Here is a 19,171-nt window from a genome sequence, read left to right on the forward strand (position 1 = left end):
ATTGCACTCTAGAACTTAGAAAGTTCCAGTAGGCCGCGCATGCGCGAGTGCCTTCCCGCCCGACGGAGGCGCGCAGTCCCCAGTTAAGATAAGCCAGCTAAGAAGCCAACCCGGGGAGGTGGGTGGGACGTAAGAATATCTGCCTGCTGTCCCTGGATAACACCTGTTACGGTAAGTAACTGTGCTTTATTCCAGGACAAGCAGGCAGCATATTCTTAACTGATGGGTGACCTCCAAGCTAACAAAAAGAGGGATTGAGGGAAGGCTGGCCATTAGGAAAATAAATGTTGTAAAACAGATTGGCCGAAGTGTCCATCCCGTCTGGAGAATGCATCCAGACAATAATGAGAGGTAAAAGTATGAACTGAGGACCAAGTGACAGCTTTGCAGATTTCCTCAATAGGAGTGGATCGGAGGAAAGCCACAGATACTGCCATAGCTCTAACCTTATGAGCCGTGACAGAACCTTCCAGTGTAAGTCCGGTCTGAGCATAACAGAATGAGATGCAAGCAGCAAGCCAATTAGAACAGGGTGCCCCAACTTATTGGGGTCAAAAGAGAGAAAAAGTTGGGGAGATGATCTGTGAGGCTTAGTGCGTTCTAAATAGTAAGCCAAAGCACACTTACAGTCCAGAGTATGCAAAGCCTGTTCTCCTGGATGAGAATGAGAATGAGGCTTCGGAAATAATGCAGGTAAGACAATGGACTGGTTAAGGTGGAAATCAGAGACAACCTTAGGGAGAAACTTTGGATGTGTACGTAAAACCACCTTGTCATGGTGAAAAACAGTGAAGGGTGGATCAGCCACTAGTACATGCAACTCACTGACCCTCCTGGCAGAGGTGAGGGCAATAAGGAAGACCACTTTCGAAGTGAGAAATTTTAGATGACCCGTGGCCAATGGTTCAAAAGGAGGCTTCATGAGAGAGGACAGAACCACATTAAGATCCCAGATAATTGGAGGGGGCTTAAGAAGTGGTTTCACATTGAAAAGACCCCTCATGAACCTAGTGACCAGAGGATGAGCCGTGAGAGGTTTTCCGTGAACTGGCTCATGAAAAGCAGTAATGGCACTGAGCTGCACTCTGATGGAAGTAGATTTGAGACCAGAGTCCGATAAAGAGAGCAAATAATCCAACAGTTCTTCTACCGGTAGCGTAGTGGGATTATGATGATGAAGGAGGCACCAGGAAGAGAAACGAGTCCACTTCTGTTGGTAACATTGAAGAGTGGGCGGTTTCCTGGAGGCATCCAGAATGGAACGAATAGACTGAGAGAGAGGTGCATGAGCAGGGGTCAAGCCGAGAGAAACCAAGCTGTCAGGTGGAGAGATGGCAGGTTGGGATGAAGCAGAGATTGCTGATGCTGAGTAAGTAGAGTAGGAAATACTGGTAGCAGTATGGGTTCCCTGGAACTGAGCTGAAGTAGAAGGGAGTACCAATGTTGCCTTGGCCACCGTGGGGCGATGAGAATCATGGTGGCCTTCTCCCTCTGAAGTTTGAACAATGTCCGCAAAATGAGAGGAAGGGGAGGAAAGGCATAAAGAAACTGATCCGCCTAATTGAGGAGAAAAGCATCTGCTGCCAGACGATGAGGGGAATAGAGTCTGGAACAAAAGAGGGGCAGTTGATGATTGTGAGGAGCTGCAAAGAGGTCCACTTGAGGAGTGCCCCACTGAGCAAAGACGGACCGGAGAGTGACAGGGTCAAGGGTCCATTCGTGAGGTTGAAGAATTCTGCTGAGGTTGTCTGCTAAGGAATTCTGTTCACCCTGAATGTAAACAGCCTTCAGAAAGAGACTGCGAGCTGTCGCCCAAGACCAGATCCTTTGGGCCTCCTGACATAAGAGACGAGAGCCTGTTCCGCCTTGCTTGTTGATGTAATACATGACCACTTGATTGTCTTTGCACAGAAGAAGAACCTGGGGACAGAGAAGATGTTGAAACGTCTTGAGAGCATAAAACATTGCCCTGAGTTCCAGGAAATTGATGTGATGAGCTCGTTCCTGGACTGTCCAAAGACCTTGTGTGCGGAGGTGGTCCATGTGCGCCCCCCAGGCATACGGGGAAGCATCCGTGGTAATGATCATGGAGTGAGGAGGTAGATGGAAGAGAAGACCTCTGGAAAGATTGGAGGAGTTCGACCACCATCGCAGAGACTGTCGGAGCGACGATGTTACAGATATGTGACGTGAAAGAGGATCTGTCGCCTGGGATCATTGAGTGGCCAAGGTCCACTGAGGAGTACGAAGGTGGAGACGGGTGAGAGGAGTGACCTGCACCGTCGAGACCATGTGGCCTAACGGAACCATCATCTGGCTTGCCGAAATGAAGCCTTGAAGGAGCACATGATGACAGAGGTGGAGCAGTGTCTGCAGAGGGTCGGAGGGAAGAAACGCCCTCATGAGGGTGGTGTCGAGGACCGCTCCAATGAATTGTAGCCGCTGAGTGGGAAGGAGATGCGACTTTGGGTAATTGATCTCGAATCTAAGGATGCGAAGGAAGGAGATGTTGTTGGCTTGAACCACTTGTTGAGATGAAGGAGCCTTGATTAGCCAGTCGTCCAGGTAAAGGAAGACTTGGAGACCGTGAGATCTGAGAAAAGCAGCTACCACGATCAGACACTTGGTGAATACCTTTGGAGATGAGGCCAGGCCGATGGGTAACACCCGGTATTGATAATGACGGTGATGGATCTGAAATCTGAGATACCGTCTGGAGTTCTGATGCATGGGTATGTGAGTGTATGCCTCCTTGAGGTCAAGGGAGCATAGCCAGTCGCCCTGAGTGAGAAGAGGATAAAGCGTGGCCAGAGAGAGCATTCTGAACTTCTCCCTTACTAAACACTTGTTGAGGTCCCTGAGATCCAAGATAGGTCTGAGATCCCCCATCTTTTTGGGAACCAGAAAATAACGGGAGTAAAATCCCTTCCCCCTCTGATCGAGAGGAACTTCCTCTATGGCGTTCAGAAGAAGAAGGGATTGGACCTCCTAAAGGAGGAAGGAGGACTGAGAAGAGTTGGAAGCAGACTCTTTTGGAGGATTTTCTGGCGAAAGAGTCTGGAAGTTGAGAGAATAACCGTGGCAAATGATGTTTAGCACCCATTGGTCTGAGGTGATAAGTTCCCAACGGTTGAGAAAATTGTGAAGGCGGCCGCCGATAGACTGTGGTAGAGCAGAAATTGGGGGGAGACTGGCTATGTCCCTGAGAAGTAAGTCAAAAAGGCTGAGTGGACTTTGGTGGGGCAGCTGGTTTCACAGGTTGCTGTTGTTGTGGACGAGCCTGATGCTGCTGCTGACGTGGCCTCCGAGGTTGGTGTTGAGGAGGATGCAGAGGTCAAGCCGAGTAACGTTGTTGGTAAGACGAATGCTGACGAAAAGGGCGAGCAGGTGGAGGCTTCTTTTTGTTCTTCAACAAGATATCCCACCGGGTCTCGTGGGCAGACAGTTTTTGCATGGTGGTGTCTTAAGGATTCACCAAACAACTCGTCACCCAAGCACGGAGCGTTGGCAAGGCGGTCTTGGTGATTCACATCTAGCTCCGAGACCCAGAGCCAAGCCAAGCGGCGCATGGCAACCGCCATGGCAGTAGCCCTGGAGGTCAGTTCGAATGTGTCATAAATGGAACGGACCATGAACTTCTGAAGCTGGAGCAAACTGGAAGTATACTGCTGTAATAAAGGTATCTTGTGCTCAGGAAGATATTTTTGGAGGGAAGACACCTGTTGGATTAAATGCTTTAGGTACAAAGAAAAATGAAAAGCATAATTGCCTGAACGGTTGGCAAGCTTAGCATTTTGGTATAAATGCTTGCCAAATTTATCCATGGTCTTACCCTCTCTGCCAGGAGGGACCGAGGCATAGACACTAGTGCCCGCCGCCTTCTTCAAGGTGGATTCCACGAGCAAGGACTCATGGGGGAGTTGCGGTTTATCAAAGCCCGGAATAGGGATAACCTTGTACAGGGTGTCTAACTTCCATGGAGCTCCCGGAATTGTCAAAGGAGTCTCCAAATTTTTGTAAAAAGTTTCCCGCAGAATATCATGCAGGGACAACTTGAGAAATTCTTTTGGAGGTTGGTCAAAATCCAGAGCTTCCAGGAAAGCTTGAGATTTCTTGGAATCAGACTCCAGAGGTATAGAGAGGGAGTCAGACATTTCCTTCAAGAATTTAGTAAACGAGGTCTGGTCAGGTTTACTAGTTGGTTCCTGGAGAGAAGGAGCCTCTTCATTAGAGGAAACAAGCTCATCGGTACCGACAGGCTCCGCAGAGTCGTCCCACAAGTCAGGGTCACTAACCTGAGAAGGCCGACCCCGAGACAGCAGAGTCGAGGGCTCAGCATGCCGAGATTTCCGCACTGACTTGCTGGAGCGCATGGAGGCGGTACCGGGAGAAGTGACATGGTGTTGTGCGAGATCGGGAGACGGTGCCGATTCGGAGACAGTCTGCACCACATGGTGTGAGGTTCTCTGTTCCGCTGATAAAACAGGCATGGAAGCGGAGGTAGCGTGCATCGGCGCCGAGAGAGTGGATGCCGACAACAGAGGTTGGGTCGCCATCGGTACCGGAGGCTCAGACGGACCGAGACTGGAAGGTTCAGTGCCAGCAGAGCAGGGAGAAGCTGTTGCAATTGCTCCTGAAGCTGGACTTGGAGGATGGCCGCAATGCGATCATCCAAAGAAGGCACCGGTACCGCTTTCTTTTTCTTCGGTACCTGTGGTGCTGCTCGACGCTCGGGAGATGAGGAGGCCGATGATGTGGCACTCACCTCAATAGGAGCGGAGCGTTTACGTGGGCGCCTCGAAGCCGGCAGGACTGGACTCACTGCAGGATCGGCCGGAGGGCGCTCCAGGGAAGAGGATGGCTTCTTAGCCGGCTTACTTGGGGGATGCGACACCAGAGGAAGTTCAGGCGGTGTCGAAAGAGTCGGCGCCGATTTAGAGGGGGCAACCGACGTCAGAGTGGATGTCGAGGGGTCCATCCCGGCACTGAAGAGAAGTTTTTGCTGGATTTGCCGGTTTCTCAAGGTGCGCTTTTTGAGAGAAGTGCAGTGGGTGCAAGATGAAGCGTTATGATCCAGACCCAGGCACTGAAGACACCAATTGTGGGGGTCGGTCAACGAGATGGGACGTGCACATCGCTGACACTTCTTGAATCCCGGCAGCGGGGGCATGAAGGTGAACACGGCCTCTGCTAAATCGAAGGCGGAGGCTTCGATTGTGCCAACAGGCCCGCCGGGGCATGACAAAAAGAAACAAAAAAAATAAATTTTTTTTTGGGGGGGGAAATATTAAGAGAAAAACAAAAAGAAAACAAGGAAGGTTAACTTCCACAAAAAACACGTGAGCGGGAAGGCAAGAGGAAAAAATTCAACAACTGTTGAGAAAAACGCTTCTTCTTAGCTCCGCGGAAACTAAGAAACTGGGGACCGCGCGCCTCCGTCGGGTGGGAAGGCACTTGCGCATGCGCGGTGCGGCCTACTGGAACTTTCTAAGTTCTTAGAGTGCAATCACTCTAAAATTGTCCGTACCGGGGCTCCGTCGGTGTCGTCACCCATCAGTTAAGACAAGCTGCCTGCTTGTCCTGGGATAAAGCATTATACTATCTTTACTGTTGCTTTATAATTCAGCTACCAATCTTTTAAACAATTTACTCCTGCAGGTCAAATGGCACATGTTACAAAAGCAGCAAGACAATTTGCAAAAGAAACAGAGTTTAGAATTACTAAAATTAAAAATAAAAATCTAATGAGGACATTTTAATATATGACCTGATTTTTCAAAAGTAGTATCTTGTTACAAAAATAATGTACTACAAGTTTTAAAACAAGATAAAAAGCCCATTTCTCCCAGATGTGGTTTGACAGGTAACTGAAAAACAGTGTAAACAAATCTGGCATATAAAGATTCACTCTTTTGGATCTTCTTCTGCTCTTCATCCTTAAAGCTTTGGTTGTGAGGCCAGTTTCATCTTCAAGTTTTCAGCCAGTTTATCCATAAATTCAAAAGTATTCAAATAATCAGAGCGCTGCACACTGAAAAATAAAAGAATGTAGACCTTTCAGAGCAGTGGTCTCAAACTCAAACCCTTTGCAGGGCCACATTTTGGATTTGTAGGTACTTGGAGGGCCTCAGAAAAAAAATAGTTAATGTCTTATTAAAGAAATGACAATTTTACATGAGGTAAAACTCTTTATAGTTTATAAATCTTTCCTTTTGGCTAAGTCTTAATAATAATATTGTAATTTATAGCTAGAGAGACATATGATTAAGAAACTGTTATATTTTACTTTTGTGATTATGATAAACATACCGAGGGCCTCAAAATAGTACCTGGCGGGCCACATGTGTCCCCCAGGCCTTGAGTTTGAGACCACTGTTTCAGAGCATTTATTTAATCTTACTAGAATGCCACTGACCCGACTATTTAATTTATTTCGATTTATATCTCATCCTCCCAAAAAGCTCAGGAAGGGTTACAGGAGAACATACGTAGTCTTAAAAAAAAAAACCCAAATAAGGGAACTTAACAACCCATAGGAGCTACATGGATTCAATAGACAGAGGAAATATACATAGTTTCAAGAAATAGTGGGGAGCAGAGCTGGATTCTCTAATATCGCTGGTAAAATCCAACGGGCCGATATAGCGGCTGTAATTCTAACAATTTCAACCACACATGCAAATGAGATTCCTAAAGGGTTGCCAGATTTACGAGATCAAGCCACTGGTGATAGCGATCGGCACAGATGCAGAATAGTCCACGGATAGGCGTTAATGTGCTGGGAGGGGCGGCAAACTACCAGCAACGCTACATCATTGTATTAATCCTAGGGGTGCCAGTGCTATGGGGTGGAGGTGAAGTGCAATTTTTGGCTTTCAACAAGTGCATATAAGACATAGCTTTCTCTAATACATGCACTCAAGATGTGTGTTTTTGAGATTTTTTTTTCCCATCATTATATCAATATAATTTATGTAAATAGTTATTTGATTGTTTTGTTTATTCCCTAAGAGGGAAAATTATCAATGCAGACTACCATTAAAAATAGATTAGGTTCTTACCATGATAATATCTTTTAGGGACCAAAAACTGGCGACAGCCCTATAGGAGAGAATAGGGAGAAGACCCGCCCCTCCCCAGCAAGACACTGATCTGCTAATATAAAAACATCCATCTCAAAAAAGCATGGAGAGGGAATCCAAAACAAACTTTATTAACAGTAGAACTCAGGGAAAACCTCTCTCTCTCTGGCAGTTGTGGTACCTTTGAAGACTTTGTATATTGTCTACAGTGTATGTATATATATACACACACACACAGTAGACAATATACAAAGTCTTCAAAGGTACCACAACTGCCAGGAAGTACAGAGAAGCAGCCTTCAGGCAGTAGACAGTCCAAGCAGGCACAGCAATACAGATTCCTATCTACTGGAAAAGATATTATCAATGTAAGAACCTAATCTCTTTCTAGTGCAATATGGATGATATGCTGAACCAAGTACCTAAGCAATCTCTGAAACCCCGAATGGGATAGATAAGCCTGCCCTCAAAAAACTGAGGCCAGGATTCTCAAAAACCCAAGTTAAAAAGCGACGGTCTGCTAACACAACCGTTTTGATAGTGAATCAAAAAAAGCAAGACATTCTTTAAAAAATCGTGCATGCAAATGAGGTCGGCGGACAGCAGTGAAGATTCGCTACATTTGCATGTGTCCATTGCTGGTGATAGCGATAGGCGTGGGCAGAAAAACACGTAAAAAGAAAACAACAGCAGGAGAGATGCCCACATTCTCCAAAGCTAATTAACCTGTTGCTCAATGTGTACTGAAATGAGCAGCAGAGGGAAATTGTTTTGGTTTCCTAATAAGAGTGTATTTAAATTCAGATACATAGAATGTTTGTGACAAAAAAGCTTTGCAAGAAATTGTTGCATTAAGGAGTGCATTGGTATGCAGATGGAAACTGTCATTAAATAAATACGTGTTAACTGCAAATAGTTAACACCATTAAAGTGAACAGTATTTACAAAATGTCTTCAACAAGAGCACAAAAAAAATAAACGTTAATCTGTCCATCCCCTCCCACCTCCCTGCAGTAGGAGAGATACCTGCACTCTCTCACTGCCCTGAAATCCCAGTCATGTGCCAACTCACCAAAGAACGCTACTGATGCCCCCTCCCCCATCTCCGATGCCACTTCCCCCTTATCTCAAAATAAATGCCCAGAGGGACACAGACTCCCTCCTCCCAAGCTGGCCTGCATTGTCTAAAATGGGCCTGCCCCTCCCCGGTGCATCTTAGGCTCTGATTGGCTCGGATGCCCCATAGGAGGGAACTTAGGCGTCCGGGCCAATCAGAGCCTCAGGCCTCTTCCTGGTGCATCCGGGGAGGGGGCTGAGGCTCTGATTGGCCCAAGTTGGGAGGGGCTTTACACAGCTTGGGCCAATCAGAGCCTCAGGACCCTTCCCGGTGCATCCCAAGATGCCCTAGGGAGGGGAAGGCCCATTTTAGACAAAGGCCAGCTGGGCGGAGGGAGTTTGCGTCTCTCTGGGCAAATATTTTGAGGGAAGGGAGCATCGGAGGCGTTCTTTGACAGGGGTGGTGTGCAGCCAGGATTTCAGGGCAGCGGGAGAGTGTGGGCATCTCTCCGCTGCAGGGGGTGGTGGGGGTGGACAAATTAAAGTGATTGTGCTTGATGTTGTCAGTGTTTTTATTAATACTCGTTTAAAACTTCCTTGACACGCTGCGTAAAATTTTTTTTTTTTTAAATGGTTAATATGCGCAGCTGGAATTTCAGGACAGTGGGAGAGTGTGGGCATCTCTCCCTCTGCAAGGGGGGGGGGGGTGTCGCCGCTGCTGCAGAGTAGGGTTGCTGTGATGCTGTGGGAGAGAATGGCCATCTCTCCTGCTACATCACAACACTTTCTAGCAGTCTCTGATACTGACCAACACTCTTGGACCAGTCGCTTATTTTTGTCGCCAAAAGCCAATGCTTGGGATTTTTAAGAATTCACTGGAGGGCTCATTTCAATGTTGCCCATTTGCATGTCATTGTCAGAGATTGCTAAGTTGTCAACTCTTGTAACTCCAGCAGAGGATCTCAAAAACCAGCAATTTTAGGATTTTTGGTGCGGGGGAACAAGGCTACAACAAACTAGAACCTTAAAAACCACAATTTCAGATACCCCCCTCCCCAACTGCCCTGTGGGCTCTGATAGCCCTACTCACAGACCAGATGCTGGGAAGCTTTGCTGCAGCCTGACACAGGTCCTCTCAGGGTAGCTGGAAATAGGAAAGGACCTCTGCCACCAGGAAAGTTGTCTCTTCTGCTTCCAGTCAGACCACAGTCAGACTGAGTCTGAACCCCTGTGATCAGAATCCAAACGCCGTGAAGAGTTTCAAGTTTATTAAGGTCTTGATATACCGCTTTTATATGCAAAGCAGTTTACAATTTATACAAAGTATTTAAAAAAATGTTAAATATAAAATTGTGGGAAACAATTTCACAAGAACAGCACAGACAAAACGAGATACATATGGGCAAATGGGAGGCGAAATACAATAGGAGTAGGGGGAATCTTTAATATATGGCCTAATGTCTGAGATTTTGAATAAGAAGTATAGATCTCAAAAGCATCTCTGAAAAGAAATGTTTGAGATTAGATTTAAAGTTGTTAAGGTTCTTTTCTTGACTCAGGGACAGTGGTAGGACATTCCACAATGTGGGTCTGGTTACAGAAAAGACTGCTTTATGTGTTGTATCATAAAACAACTGACGAACTGAAGGAACCGCAAGAAGATGCTGGGAAGAGCGTACTGCCCTATGCAAATCATAAGGGATCAGTAATCTGTCTATGAATGAGGGAATAAGCACAGTTACTTGCCGTAACAGGTGTTATCCAGGGACAGCAGGCAGATATTCTTAACTGATGGGTGACGGCACCAACAGAGCCCCGGTACGGACAATTTTAGAGTGATTGCACTCTAAGAACTTAGAAAGTTCTAGTTAGGCCGCACCGTGCATGCGCGAGTGCCTTCCCGCCCGACGGAGGCGCGCGGTTCCCAGTTAAGATAAGCCAGCTAAGAAGCCAACCCGGGGAGGTGGGTGGGACGTAAGAATATCTGCCTGCTGTCCCTGGATAACACCTGTTACGGTAAGTAACTGTGCTTTATCCCAGGACAAGCAAGCAGCATATTCTTAACTGATGGGTGACTCCAAGCTAACAAAAAGAGAGATGGAGGGAAGGTTGGCCATTAGGAAAATAAATTTTGTAAAACAGATTGGCCGAAGTGTCCATCCCTTCTGGAGAATGCATCCAGACAATAATGAGATGTGAAAATATGAACTGAGGACCAAGTAGCAGCCTTGCAGATTTCCTTAATAGGAGTAGATCTGAGAAAAGCCACAGATGCTGCCATAGCTCTAACCTTATGGGCCGTGACAGAATCTTCCAGTGTCAGTCCGGTCTGAGCATAACAGAACGAAAATCAGGCAGCAAGCCAATTGGAAATCGTTTGCTTAGAAACAGGATGACCCAACTTATTTGGATCAAGTCAGAAAAAGTTGGGGAGATGATCTGTGAGGCTTAGTACGCTCTAAATAGTAAGCCAAAGCACATTTACAGTCCAAAGTATGCAAAGCCTATTCCCCTGGATGAGAATGCGGTTTCGGAAAGAATACAGGTAAGACAATGGACTGGTTAAGGTGAAAGTCAGAGACAACCTTAGGAAGAAACTTTGGATGTGTACGCAGAACCACCTTGTCATGATGAAAAACAGTGAAAGGGGGATCTGCAACTAGTGCATGTAACTCACTGACCCTCCTGGCAGAGGTGAGAGCAATAAGGAAGACCACTTTTGAAGTGAGAAATTTGAAATGAGTTGTGGCCAATGGTTCAAAGGGAGGCTTCATTAAAGCGGAAAGAACCACATTAAGATCCCAGACAATAGGAGGCTTGAGAGGTGGTTTCACATTGAAAAGCCCCCGCATAAATCTGGAAACCAAAGGATGAGCAGTAAGAGGTTTTCCATGAACAGGTTCATGAAAAGCAGTAATGGCACTGAGGTGGACTCTGATAGAGGTAGACTTGAGACCAGAGTTAGATAAAGAAAGAAGATAATCCAACACTAGTTCTACTGCTAGTGAAGTTGGATCATGATGATGCAGAAGGCACCAGGAAGAAAACCGGGTCCACTTCTGTTGATAATACTGAAGAGTGGACGGCTTCCTGGAAGCATCAAGTATAGAACGGACAGGCTGAGAAAGAAGAGAGTGGGTCGAGCTCAGCCTGAGAGATACCAAGCTGTCAGGTGTAGAGACTGTAGGTTGGGATGTAGAAGGGACTGCTGATGCTGAGTAAGCAGAATAGGAAACACTGGAAGAAGAAGGGTTTCCCTGGAACTGAGTTGAAAAAGAAGGGAGAACCAATGTTGTCTGGGCCACTGTGCAGCAATGAGAATCATGGTGGCTCGTTCCCTTTGGAGTTTGAACAAGGTCCACAACATGAGAGGTAGAGGAGGAAAGGTATAAAGCAGGGGTGTCCAATGTCGGTCCTCGAGGGCCGCAGTCCAGTCGGATTTTCAGGATTTCCCCAATGAATATACATGAGGTCTATTTGCATGCACTGCTTTCATTGTATGCTAATAGATCTCATGCATATTCATTGGGGAAATCCTGAAAACCCGACTGGATTGCGGCCCTCGAGGACCGACATTGGACACCCCTGGTATAAAGGAACTGACTGGTCCAATCCAGAAGAAACGCATCTGCTGCCAGACGATGAGGGTAGTAGAGTCTGGAGCAAAAGAGAGGCAGTTGATAACTGTGAGGAGCCGCAAAGAGGTCCACTTGAGGAGTGCCCCATTGAGCGAAAATGGACTGGAGAGTCATGGGATCGAGAGTCCATTCGTGAGGTTGGAGAATTCTGCTGAGATTGTCAGCCAAGGAATTCTGCTCTTCCTGAATGTAGACAGCTTTCAGGAATAAATGGCGAGCTATCGCCCAAGACAAATCTTTTGGGCCTCCTGACACAACAGGCGAGAGCCCGTCCCACCCTGTTTGTTGATGTAGTACATCGCAACTTGATTGTCTGTGCAAAGCAGTAGTACTTGAGGAAAGAGGAGATGCTGAAAAGCCTGGAGGGCATAAAACATCGCTCTGAGTTCCAGGAAATTGATGTGATGTCTCTTTTCCTGGGCAGTCCAAAGACCTTGCGTTTGGAGATCATTCAAGTGAGCTCCCCAGGCATACTGTGGTGATGACGAGATAATGAGGAGGCAGATGGAACAGAAGACCTCTGTAGAGATTGGAAGATTTCAACCACCATTGCAGAGACTTTCGAAGAGACAATGTCACAGATATGTGTCGCGAACAAGGATCCGTCGCCTGGGACCATTGGGTAGCTAGGGTCCATTGAGGAGTGCGCAGGTGAAGACGTGCGAAGGGGGTGACTTGAAATGTCGACGCCATGTGACCCAAGAGCACCATCATTTGTTTGGCAGAGATGGAAAGCTGTGGGAGCACCTGCTGACAGAGATGAAGAAGGGTCTGAAGGTGGTTGGATGGAAGAAACGCCCTCATTAGAACAGTGTCCAATATCGCTCCAATGAATTGAAGTCGCTGAGTTGGAATGAGATGCGACTTGGGTAGGTTGATCTCGAAACCCAGAATTTGGAGAAACAGGATGGTCTGGTTGGTGGCAAGAAGCACTGCCTGAGGTGAAGGAGCCTTGATTAACCAGTCGTCCAGGTAAGGGAAGACTTGTAAATTGTGAGAGCGTAGAAAGGCGGCCACAATGAGACATTTTGTGAATATCCTGGGAGAGGAGGCCAGACCGAAGGGTAACACCTTGTACTGGTAATGAGAACGATTGATTAGAAATTGGAGGTACTGTCTGGACATCAGATGTACAGGGATATGTGTGTAGGCTTATTTGAGATCCAAGGAGCATAGCCAGTCGCCCTGAGTGAGAAGAGGGTAAAGTGTGGCAAGAGAGAGCATTTTGAACTGCTCCTTGACCAAACATTTGTTGAGATCCCTGAGATCTAAAATGAGCCTGAGGACCGCTATCTCACCCTAGATACTCATTCAGAGCTTTTAATCAGAAAGGGCTTCTCGACACTATGGAAACTTAGAACCATCAGAAAATACTACGACTCAACATCATTCCGCCTACTGGTGCAATCCTCCATCCTAAACCTACTTGACTATTGCAATATTATTTATCTGGGGTCGCTCAAGAAAACCGTTCAAAAACTCCGAATCATACAAAACTCAGCTGTGTGACTGATTTTCGGACTAAAGAAATGGGACCACATAACCCCCTACTACCAAAAACTCCACTGGTTGCCCCTGGAGACAAGAGTATTGTTCAAATTCACATATCTCTGTTTCAAATCTACTCTCGGTTTGGCCCCTCTGTACCTGGTCTCTCACTTCAAACTAGACTGCTCCACCAGGCCTACACACAGAATACGCATGTTCAGCAACCCTACAATAAAAACCTGCCGATATAAAAGATTCCTTGACAGAATGCTTGCCTTCCAAGGAAGCCTACAGAACGATTGGCTAAGCAGCACCATCATGCACTCCTCATTCTACCTCAACTTCAGAAAACTAATCAAACCAACCTTTTCAACCGATACGTGACCAGGAATGCCTAAAGTCTTCACTGCTTCCCCACACTGTATGACCTACCCTTCTTTGTAAATCTCCTCGATCTACTTCCCATTGACCAAGATCTCCCAAAACCTTCACTGCTTACCCCACACTGTATGACCTGCTCCCCATTGACTTACTCTTATTGTAAACTCGTCCCTACAATGTTACCTTACTCTATACAAACAGCCATGTACTCAAAAACTTCATTGTTTTTTTCACTGTATGTCCAGCTCTTCTATATTGCACTGCATTGTATTGTACTCAAAGACTTCATTGTTTTTTTTCGCTGTATGTCCAGCTCTTCTTTATTCTAAACCGCCTTGAACTACCTTGGCTTTGGCGGTATATAAACAATAAATTATTATTATTATTATTTTGGGGAACTAGAAAGTACCGGAGTAAATCCCTGCCCTCTCTGATCTAGAAGGACTTCTTCGATGGCATTTAGGAGAAGGAGGGATTGAACTTCCTGACCTAGAAGGAAGGACTGAGACGTGTTGGAAGCAGACTCTTTTGGAGGACTTGGTGGTGGAAGAGTCTGAAAGTTGAGGGAATATCCATGACAGATGATGGAGAGAACCCACTGATCTGTAGTGATGACTTCTCAATGGCTCAGAAAAAACTGGAGACGTCCCCCGATGCGTTCGGGTAGAGGAGATGAAGAGGGAAGACTGGCTATGTCCTGGAGAAGAAGTCAAAAGGGCTGAGTAGGCTTAGGCTGAGCAACATGCTTCACTGGTTGTTGCTGCTGTTGACGAGCCTGCTGATGCTTTTGTTGACGTTGCCTCCGAGGCTGGGGAGGAGGAGGATGAAGAGGACGAGCTGAGAAACGACGATGATAAGACGTTTGCTGTCTAAAAGGACGAGTAGGTGGGGGTTTCTTTTTGGTTTTCAATAAGGTATCCCACCTGGTCTCATGCGCAAAAAGTTTCTGGGTGGTGGTATCCAGAGATTCTCCAAACAGCTCGTCACCCAGGCAGGGAGCATTGGCGAGGCGGTCTTGGTGGTTTACATCATGTTCTGAGACGCGGAGCCAAGCCAAACGTCTCATATCGACAGCCATAGCTGTAGCCCTGGAGGTGAGCTCAAAAGTATCGTAGATGGAATGGACCATGAACTTCCTGAGCTGGAAAAGACTGGAAGTACATTGTTGGAACGAAGGTATCTTGCGTTCTGGGAGGTACCTTTGAAAAGTGGCAAGCTGCTGAATGAGATGCTTCAGGTAGAAAGAAAAATGGAATGCATAGTTACTTGAACGATTGGCCAATATAGCGTTTTGATATAATCGCTTGCCAAATTTATCCATGGCCTTACCCTCTCTGCCAGGAGGGACAGAAGCATATACACTAGAGCCCGCAGTTTTCTTCAGGGTCGACTCCACAAGCAAAGACTCATGTGGGAGCTGGGGCTTGTCAAACCCTGGAATGGGGATAACCTTGTAAAGAGAATCCAGCTTTCTGGGGGCTCCTGAAATGGTTAAAGGAGTCTCAAGATTTTTATAAAAGGTTTCCCTCAAGATATCATGTAAGGGTAATTTGAGGAATTCCTTAGGAGGTTGATCAAAGTCCAAAGTATCAAGGAATGCCTTGGACTTTTTGGAATCAGACTCTAATGGGATAGAAAGGGTGTCTGACATTTCTTTGAGAAATTTTGTAAAGGAAGTCTGCTCTAGCTTACTAGCAGGCTCCTGAACAGATGGATCAGCCTCATCAGATGAAAGCTCGTCATTGGTGCCGAGAGGTTCATCAGAATCATCCCATAAGTCAGGGTCACGCACCGAAGGAAGTCAGCCCTGGGAGACAGGAGTAGATACATCCCCATGTCGAGTTTTGCGTACCGACTTGCCCGATCGCATCGATACTGTACCTGGGGAAGTATGGAAAGCGGTACAGAGGTTCGGGTCAGAGAGCGGTACCGGCTCAGAGACCGAATGAACCGCCCGATGCAAGGTTTTCGGTTCCGCCGAGAGAATAGGCATGGATACCAAAGAGGCAGAATGCAGCGGTACCAATAAGGTCGATGCCAACAAAATAGGCTGGTCGACAACCAGCACTGGAGGCTCAGAGGGTACCGACACTGGAAGGTTTGGTGTCAAAAGAGCTGAGAGGAGTTTCTTTAACTGCTCCTTAAGTTGGACTTGGAGTATGGACACGATGCTGTCATCCAAGGATGGTCCCGATGGCACCGGTACCACTTTTCTCTTCTTCGGTACCTGTGGTGCCGCTCGACGCTCAGGAGAAGTTGATGCCGATGACGAGGCAGTGACTTCAATAGGAGCAGAGTGTTTACGCGGCCGGCACACGGTCTGCAGGACTTGGCTTACTGCTTGGTCGACCGGCGGGCCCAGGACTGTAGGGGATGGCTTCTTAGCCGGCTTACCTGGGGGGTGCGACGCCGAAGATACGTCTTGCGGCATCGAAAGGGCTGGTGCCAATTTCGTTGACGCAGCTGATGTTGGGGTCGATGTCGGTGGACCCTCCATGGCAGCACTGAAAAGAAGATGCTGCTGAAGTTGGCGATTCTTCAAGGTTTGTTTTTGGAGATAAGCGCAACGGGTGCAAGTCGAAGCCCTATGATCCGGACCCAAGCACTGAAGACACCAATTGTGCGGGTAGGTCAAGGATATAGGGCGTGCACACCGCTGACACTTCTTAAAGCCTGGTGAAGGGGGCATGAAGGGAAAAACGGTAGCCGCAAAAGGTCGAGGCTTCGATGTTGCCAACAGGCCCCGCCGGGGCCGACCGAAAACCAAAGAAAAAAAAATTAGATTTTTTTTTTTTAATAATAATAAAGGGAGAAAAAAAGTGAAAGAATTTCACTACAAAACGCGCGAGCGGGAAGGCGAGGAAAAAACTTTTCAACAACTGTTGAAAAAACGCGTCTTCTTAGCTCCGCGGAAACTAAGAAACTGGGGACCGCGCACCTCCGTCGGGCGGGAAGGCACTCGCGCATGCGCGGTGCGGCCTAACTAGAACTTTCTAAGTTCTTAGAGTGCAAATCACTCTAAAATTGTCCGTACCAGGGCTCCGTCGGTGCCGTCACCCATCAGTTAAGAATATGCTGCCTGCTTGTCCTGGGATAATGATTCAATTGGACTTTGAAAGCAAGAAGGAGTGTTTTAAAAGTGATCCTTTGGGAAATGGGTAAGCAGTGTGCTTTTTTGAGGAGAGGGGTGACATGATCAAATTTATTAGCATTACAAATGATTTTTATGGCAATATTTTGAATGACTTGTAATCTCCTAATCTCTTTTTGAGTAATGCCCTGGTAAAGTGAATTACAGTAGTCAAGGATTGATATTACTAATGAATAAATAAGGATGTTAATTGCATTGGATTTGGATTAATCGCATTGGATTTGGATTATGCGATTAAATCAAAGATTTTAAATAAACTTGAAACTTGATTTAGAGTTGAGTAATGACTGGAGGGATCTAATCATTTTTAGTTTAAAGAAGCATTTTTGTACCACTGAACTGATTTGAGAGTTGAAGGAGGAAGACGGAGAGAAAGTGTAACTGACAATGTATGTGCTCCAAAGAAATGCAATTGGTGCCCATACAGCCTGTGTTAGCACTCCTGATCAAGTAATGGAGGGAGCAAACAGCAGGGAAAACACCTGAACTCCACATCAGAGAATGACACGGTGATTGTTACTCGCCGGAATGGGGAGTAAAAAAAACTGGTCGCTGCGGGTACAGGGGACAAGGCCATTCACCGCCCCGTGGAGTGGCTTCCCTTCCTACCTCTCCCAGTCAGCAGCCCGCCTCATGATCATGACACTCGCTTCCTCCCGCCGGCAGCAAGAAACCCACACCATCCGTTCATCTCTTCCCTTCGTCTAGCCATCTCCCTCCCTTCCCCTCACCTTCATGGGTGCTCTTCAAGAGTTTTCTTTTTTTGAGGTGATAGGACATGGTAACCTGCCCGGACATGGTAACCATTCTCACAAGTCCCACACAACTGCCCCAAAGCTTCTCCTCTGACGCAAGCTACCCAGACAGAAACAGGAAGTATGTCAGAGGAGAAGTTTTGGGGCAGTCGTGCGGGACTTGTGAGAATGGTTACCATGTCTGGACACCTCAAAAAGAGAAAACTCTTGAAGAGTGCCCGTGAAGTTGAGGGGAAGGGCGGGAGATGGCTACACAAAGGGAAGAGATGAACGGATGGTGGGGCTTTTTTTGCTGCTGGCAGGAGGGAGCAAATGTCATTATCGCAAGGAGGGCTGCTGACTGGGAGAGGTGAGAAGGGAAGAGTTTGAGTGGCACTGAAGGGAAGTAAGGAGGGGAAAGAGAAGAGAACAGAGGCTGGTTGGAAGAGAGAGAGGGGAGAAGACGCTGAATTGAAATGAGGAGAGAGAGGGAGGGGAACAGACGTTAGAAGTGAGGAGGAGAGAGAGGGAGGGGAACAGGCGTTAAAAGTGAGAAGGAGAGAAAGGGGAACAGACTGGAAGAAAGTGGAGAGGAGAGCACATGCTGGATTGGGTGAAGTGGACAGAGTTAGTGATGAACGGGAAAGTAAGAAAATAGACAAGAGGTAGAAAACAAATTGAAAAGGAAGAGCAGAAAAGGAAGGGAAAGGAGAGAGATACTAGAGCACTGGGGGAGAGGGAGGAGACAGATACGAGATCTGAAAGGAGGAGAGAGATGCTAAAAACCACCTGGGGGAGGGAGTGAGAGATGGAAAGCAAGAAGACAGCAATGCAAGACCATGGGGGGAGAGCAGGGAAGATGATGGGTGCCAGACCAATGGGGGGGGGGGGGAGATAGATAGGAGAGGTAGACATTTTCTGGTAGAGGCATAGAAATTGAGCAGATGCCTTATGGAAGAGGCTGAGAGAAGTCAGAGTAGAAGTAAGAGAATGACGAGAAGATGAGGAAAGCAGAAACCAGACAACAAAGGTAAAAAACAAATTCTATTTCTTTTCTTTTCTTTGCTTTAGGATAAAGTAGTATTGTATCAGCTTCAATGGCTGGGAGGGTGTAAATGGGCTGGAGTTGGATTTAACGGAGATTTCGGTAGTTGGAACCCAAGCACAGTACTGGGTAGAGCTTTGGATTCTTGCCCAGAAATAGCTAAGAAGAAAAAATTTAAAAAATTTAAATTGAATCAGGTTGGGCAGACTGGATGGACCATTCGAGTTTTTATCTGCCGTCATCTACTATGTTACTATGTTAAATGTTTATAAACAAAACCCTGGTCAACAACAAAAAGTCCAACAGGACAGAGAACCCACAGGTATAAAACAACACAAAAGGAAGTGAGAACAGAGTTTCTGCTTGTGTCCTTTTCTGAAATAAACAAGTTGGTCTTACATCAATGATCTTCAGTGGAGTGTTCATTGTCCGTTCCCACTTCCTTTTGTGCTATAAACAAAGCCCTGCCAGCTGAAGATCTCTTTCTCTAGTTCGGTAGCTAGAACTCTGATTTATAAAATGACAATTGTACAGAATATTGTTTCTTTTTATTCTTTAATCAAATAAGTTCAGTATAAAACTATTTGAGATTTGTA

General features: G+C 46.6%; 1 protein-coding gene across 11 annotated transcripts in view; it reads right to left on the reverse strand.

The window, feature by feature from the left end:
• Positions 1 to 5,504: 5,504 nt before the first annotated feature.
• The window catches only part of IDH1 (isocitrate dehydrogenase (NADP(+)) 1), a 201,082-nt gene continuing 187,415 nt past the window's right edge, over positions 5,505 to 19,171 (reverse strand). For 4 of the 11 annotated variants that reach the window (XM_033946017.1, XM_033946018.1, XM_033946015.1 and 1 more), the window contains one exon: positions 5,507 to 6,031. In XM_033946017.1, the coding sequence (XP_033801908.1) occupies positions 5,938 to 6,031 (94 nt within the window). In that variant the 3' untranslated portion in view covers positions 5,507 to 5,937. Of the gene's footprint in view, positions 6,032 to 19,171 lie in introns of all 11 variants that reach the window. The other 7 variants (XM_033946014.1, XM_033946012.1, XM_033946011.1 and 4 more) reach the window with 4 other exon arrangements.

This window comes from Geotrypetes seraphini, chromosome 5 (assembly GCF_902459505.1).
Source record: "Geotrypetes seraphini chromosome 5, aGeoSer1.1, whole genome shotgun sequence".
Taxonomy (NCBI): Eukaryota; Metazoa; Chordata; class Amphibia; order Gymnophiona; family Dermophiidae; genus Geotrypetes; species Geotrypetes seraphini.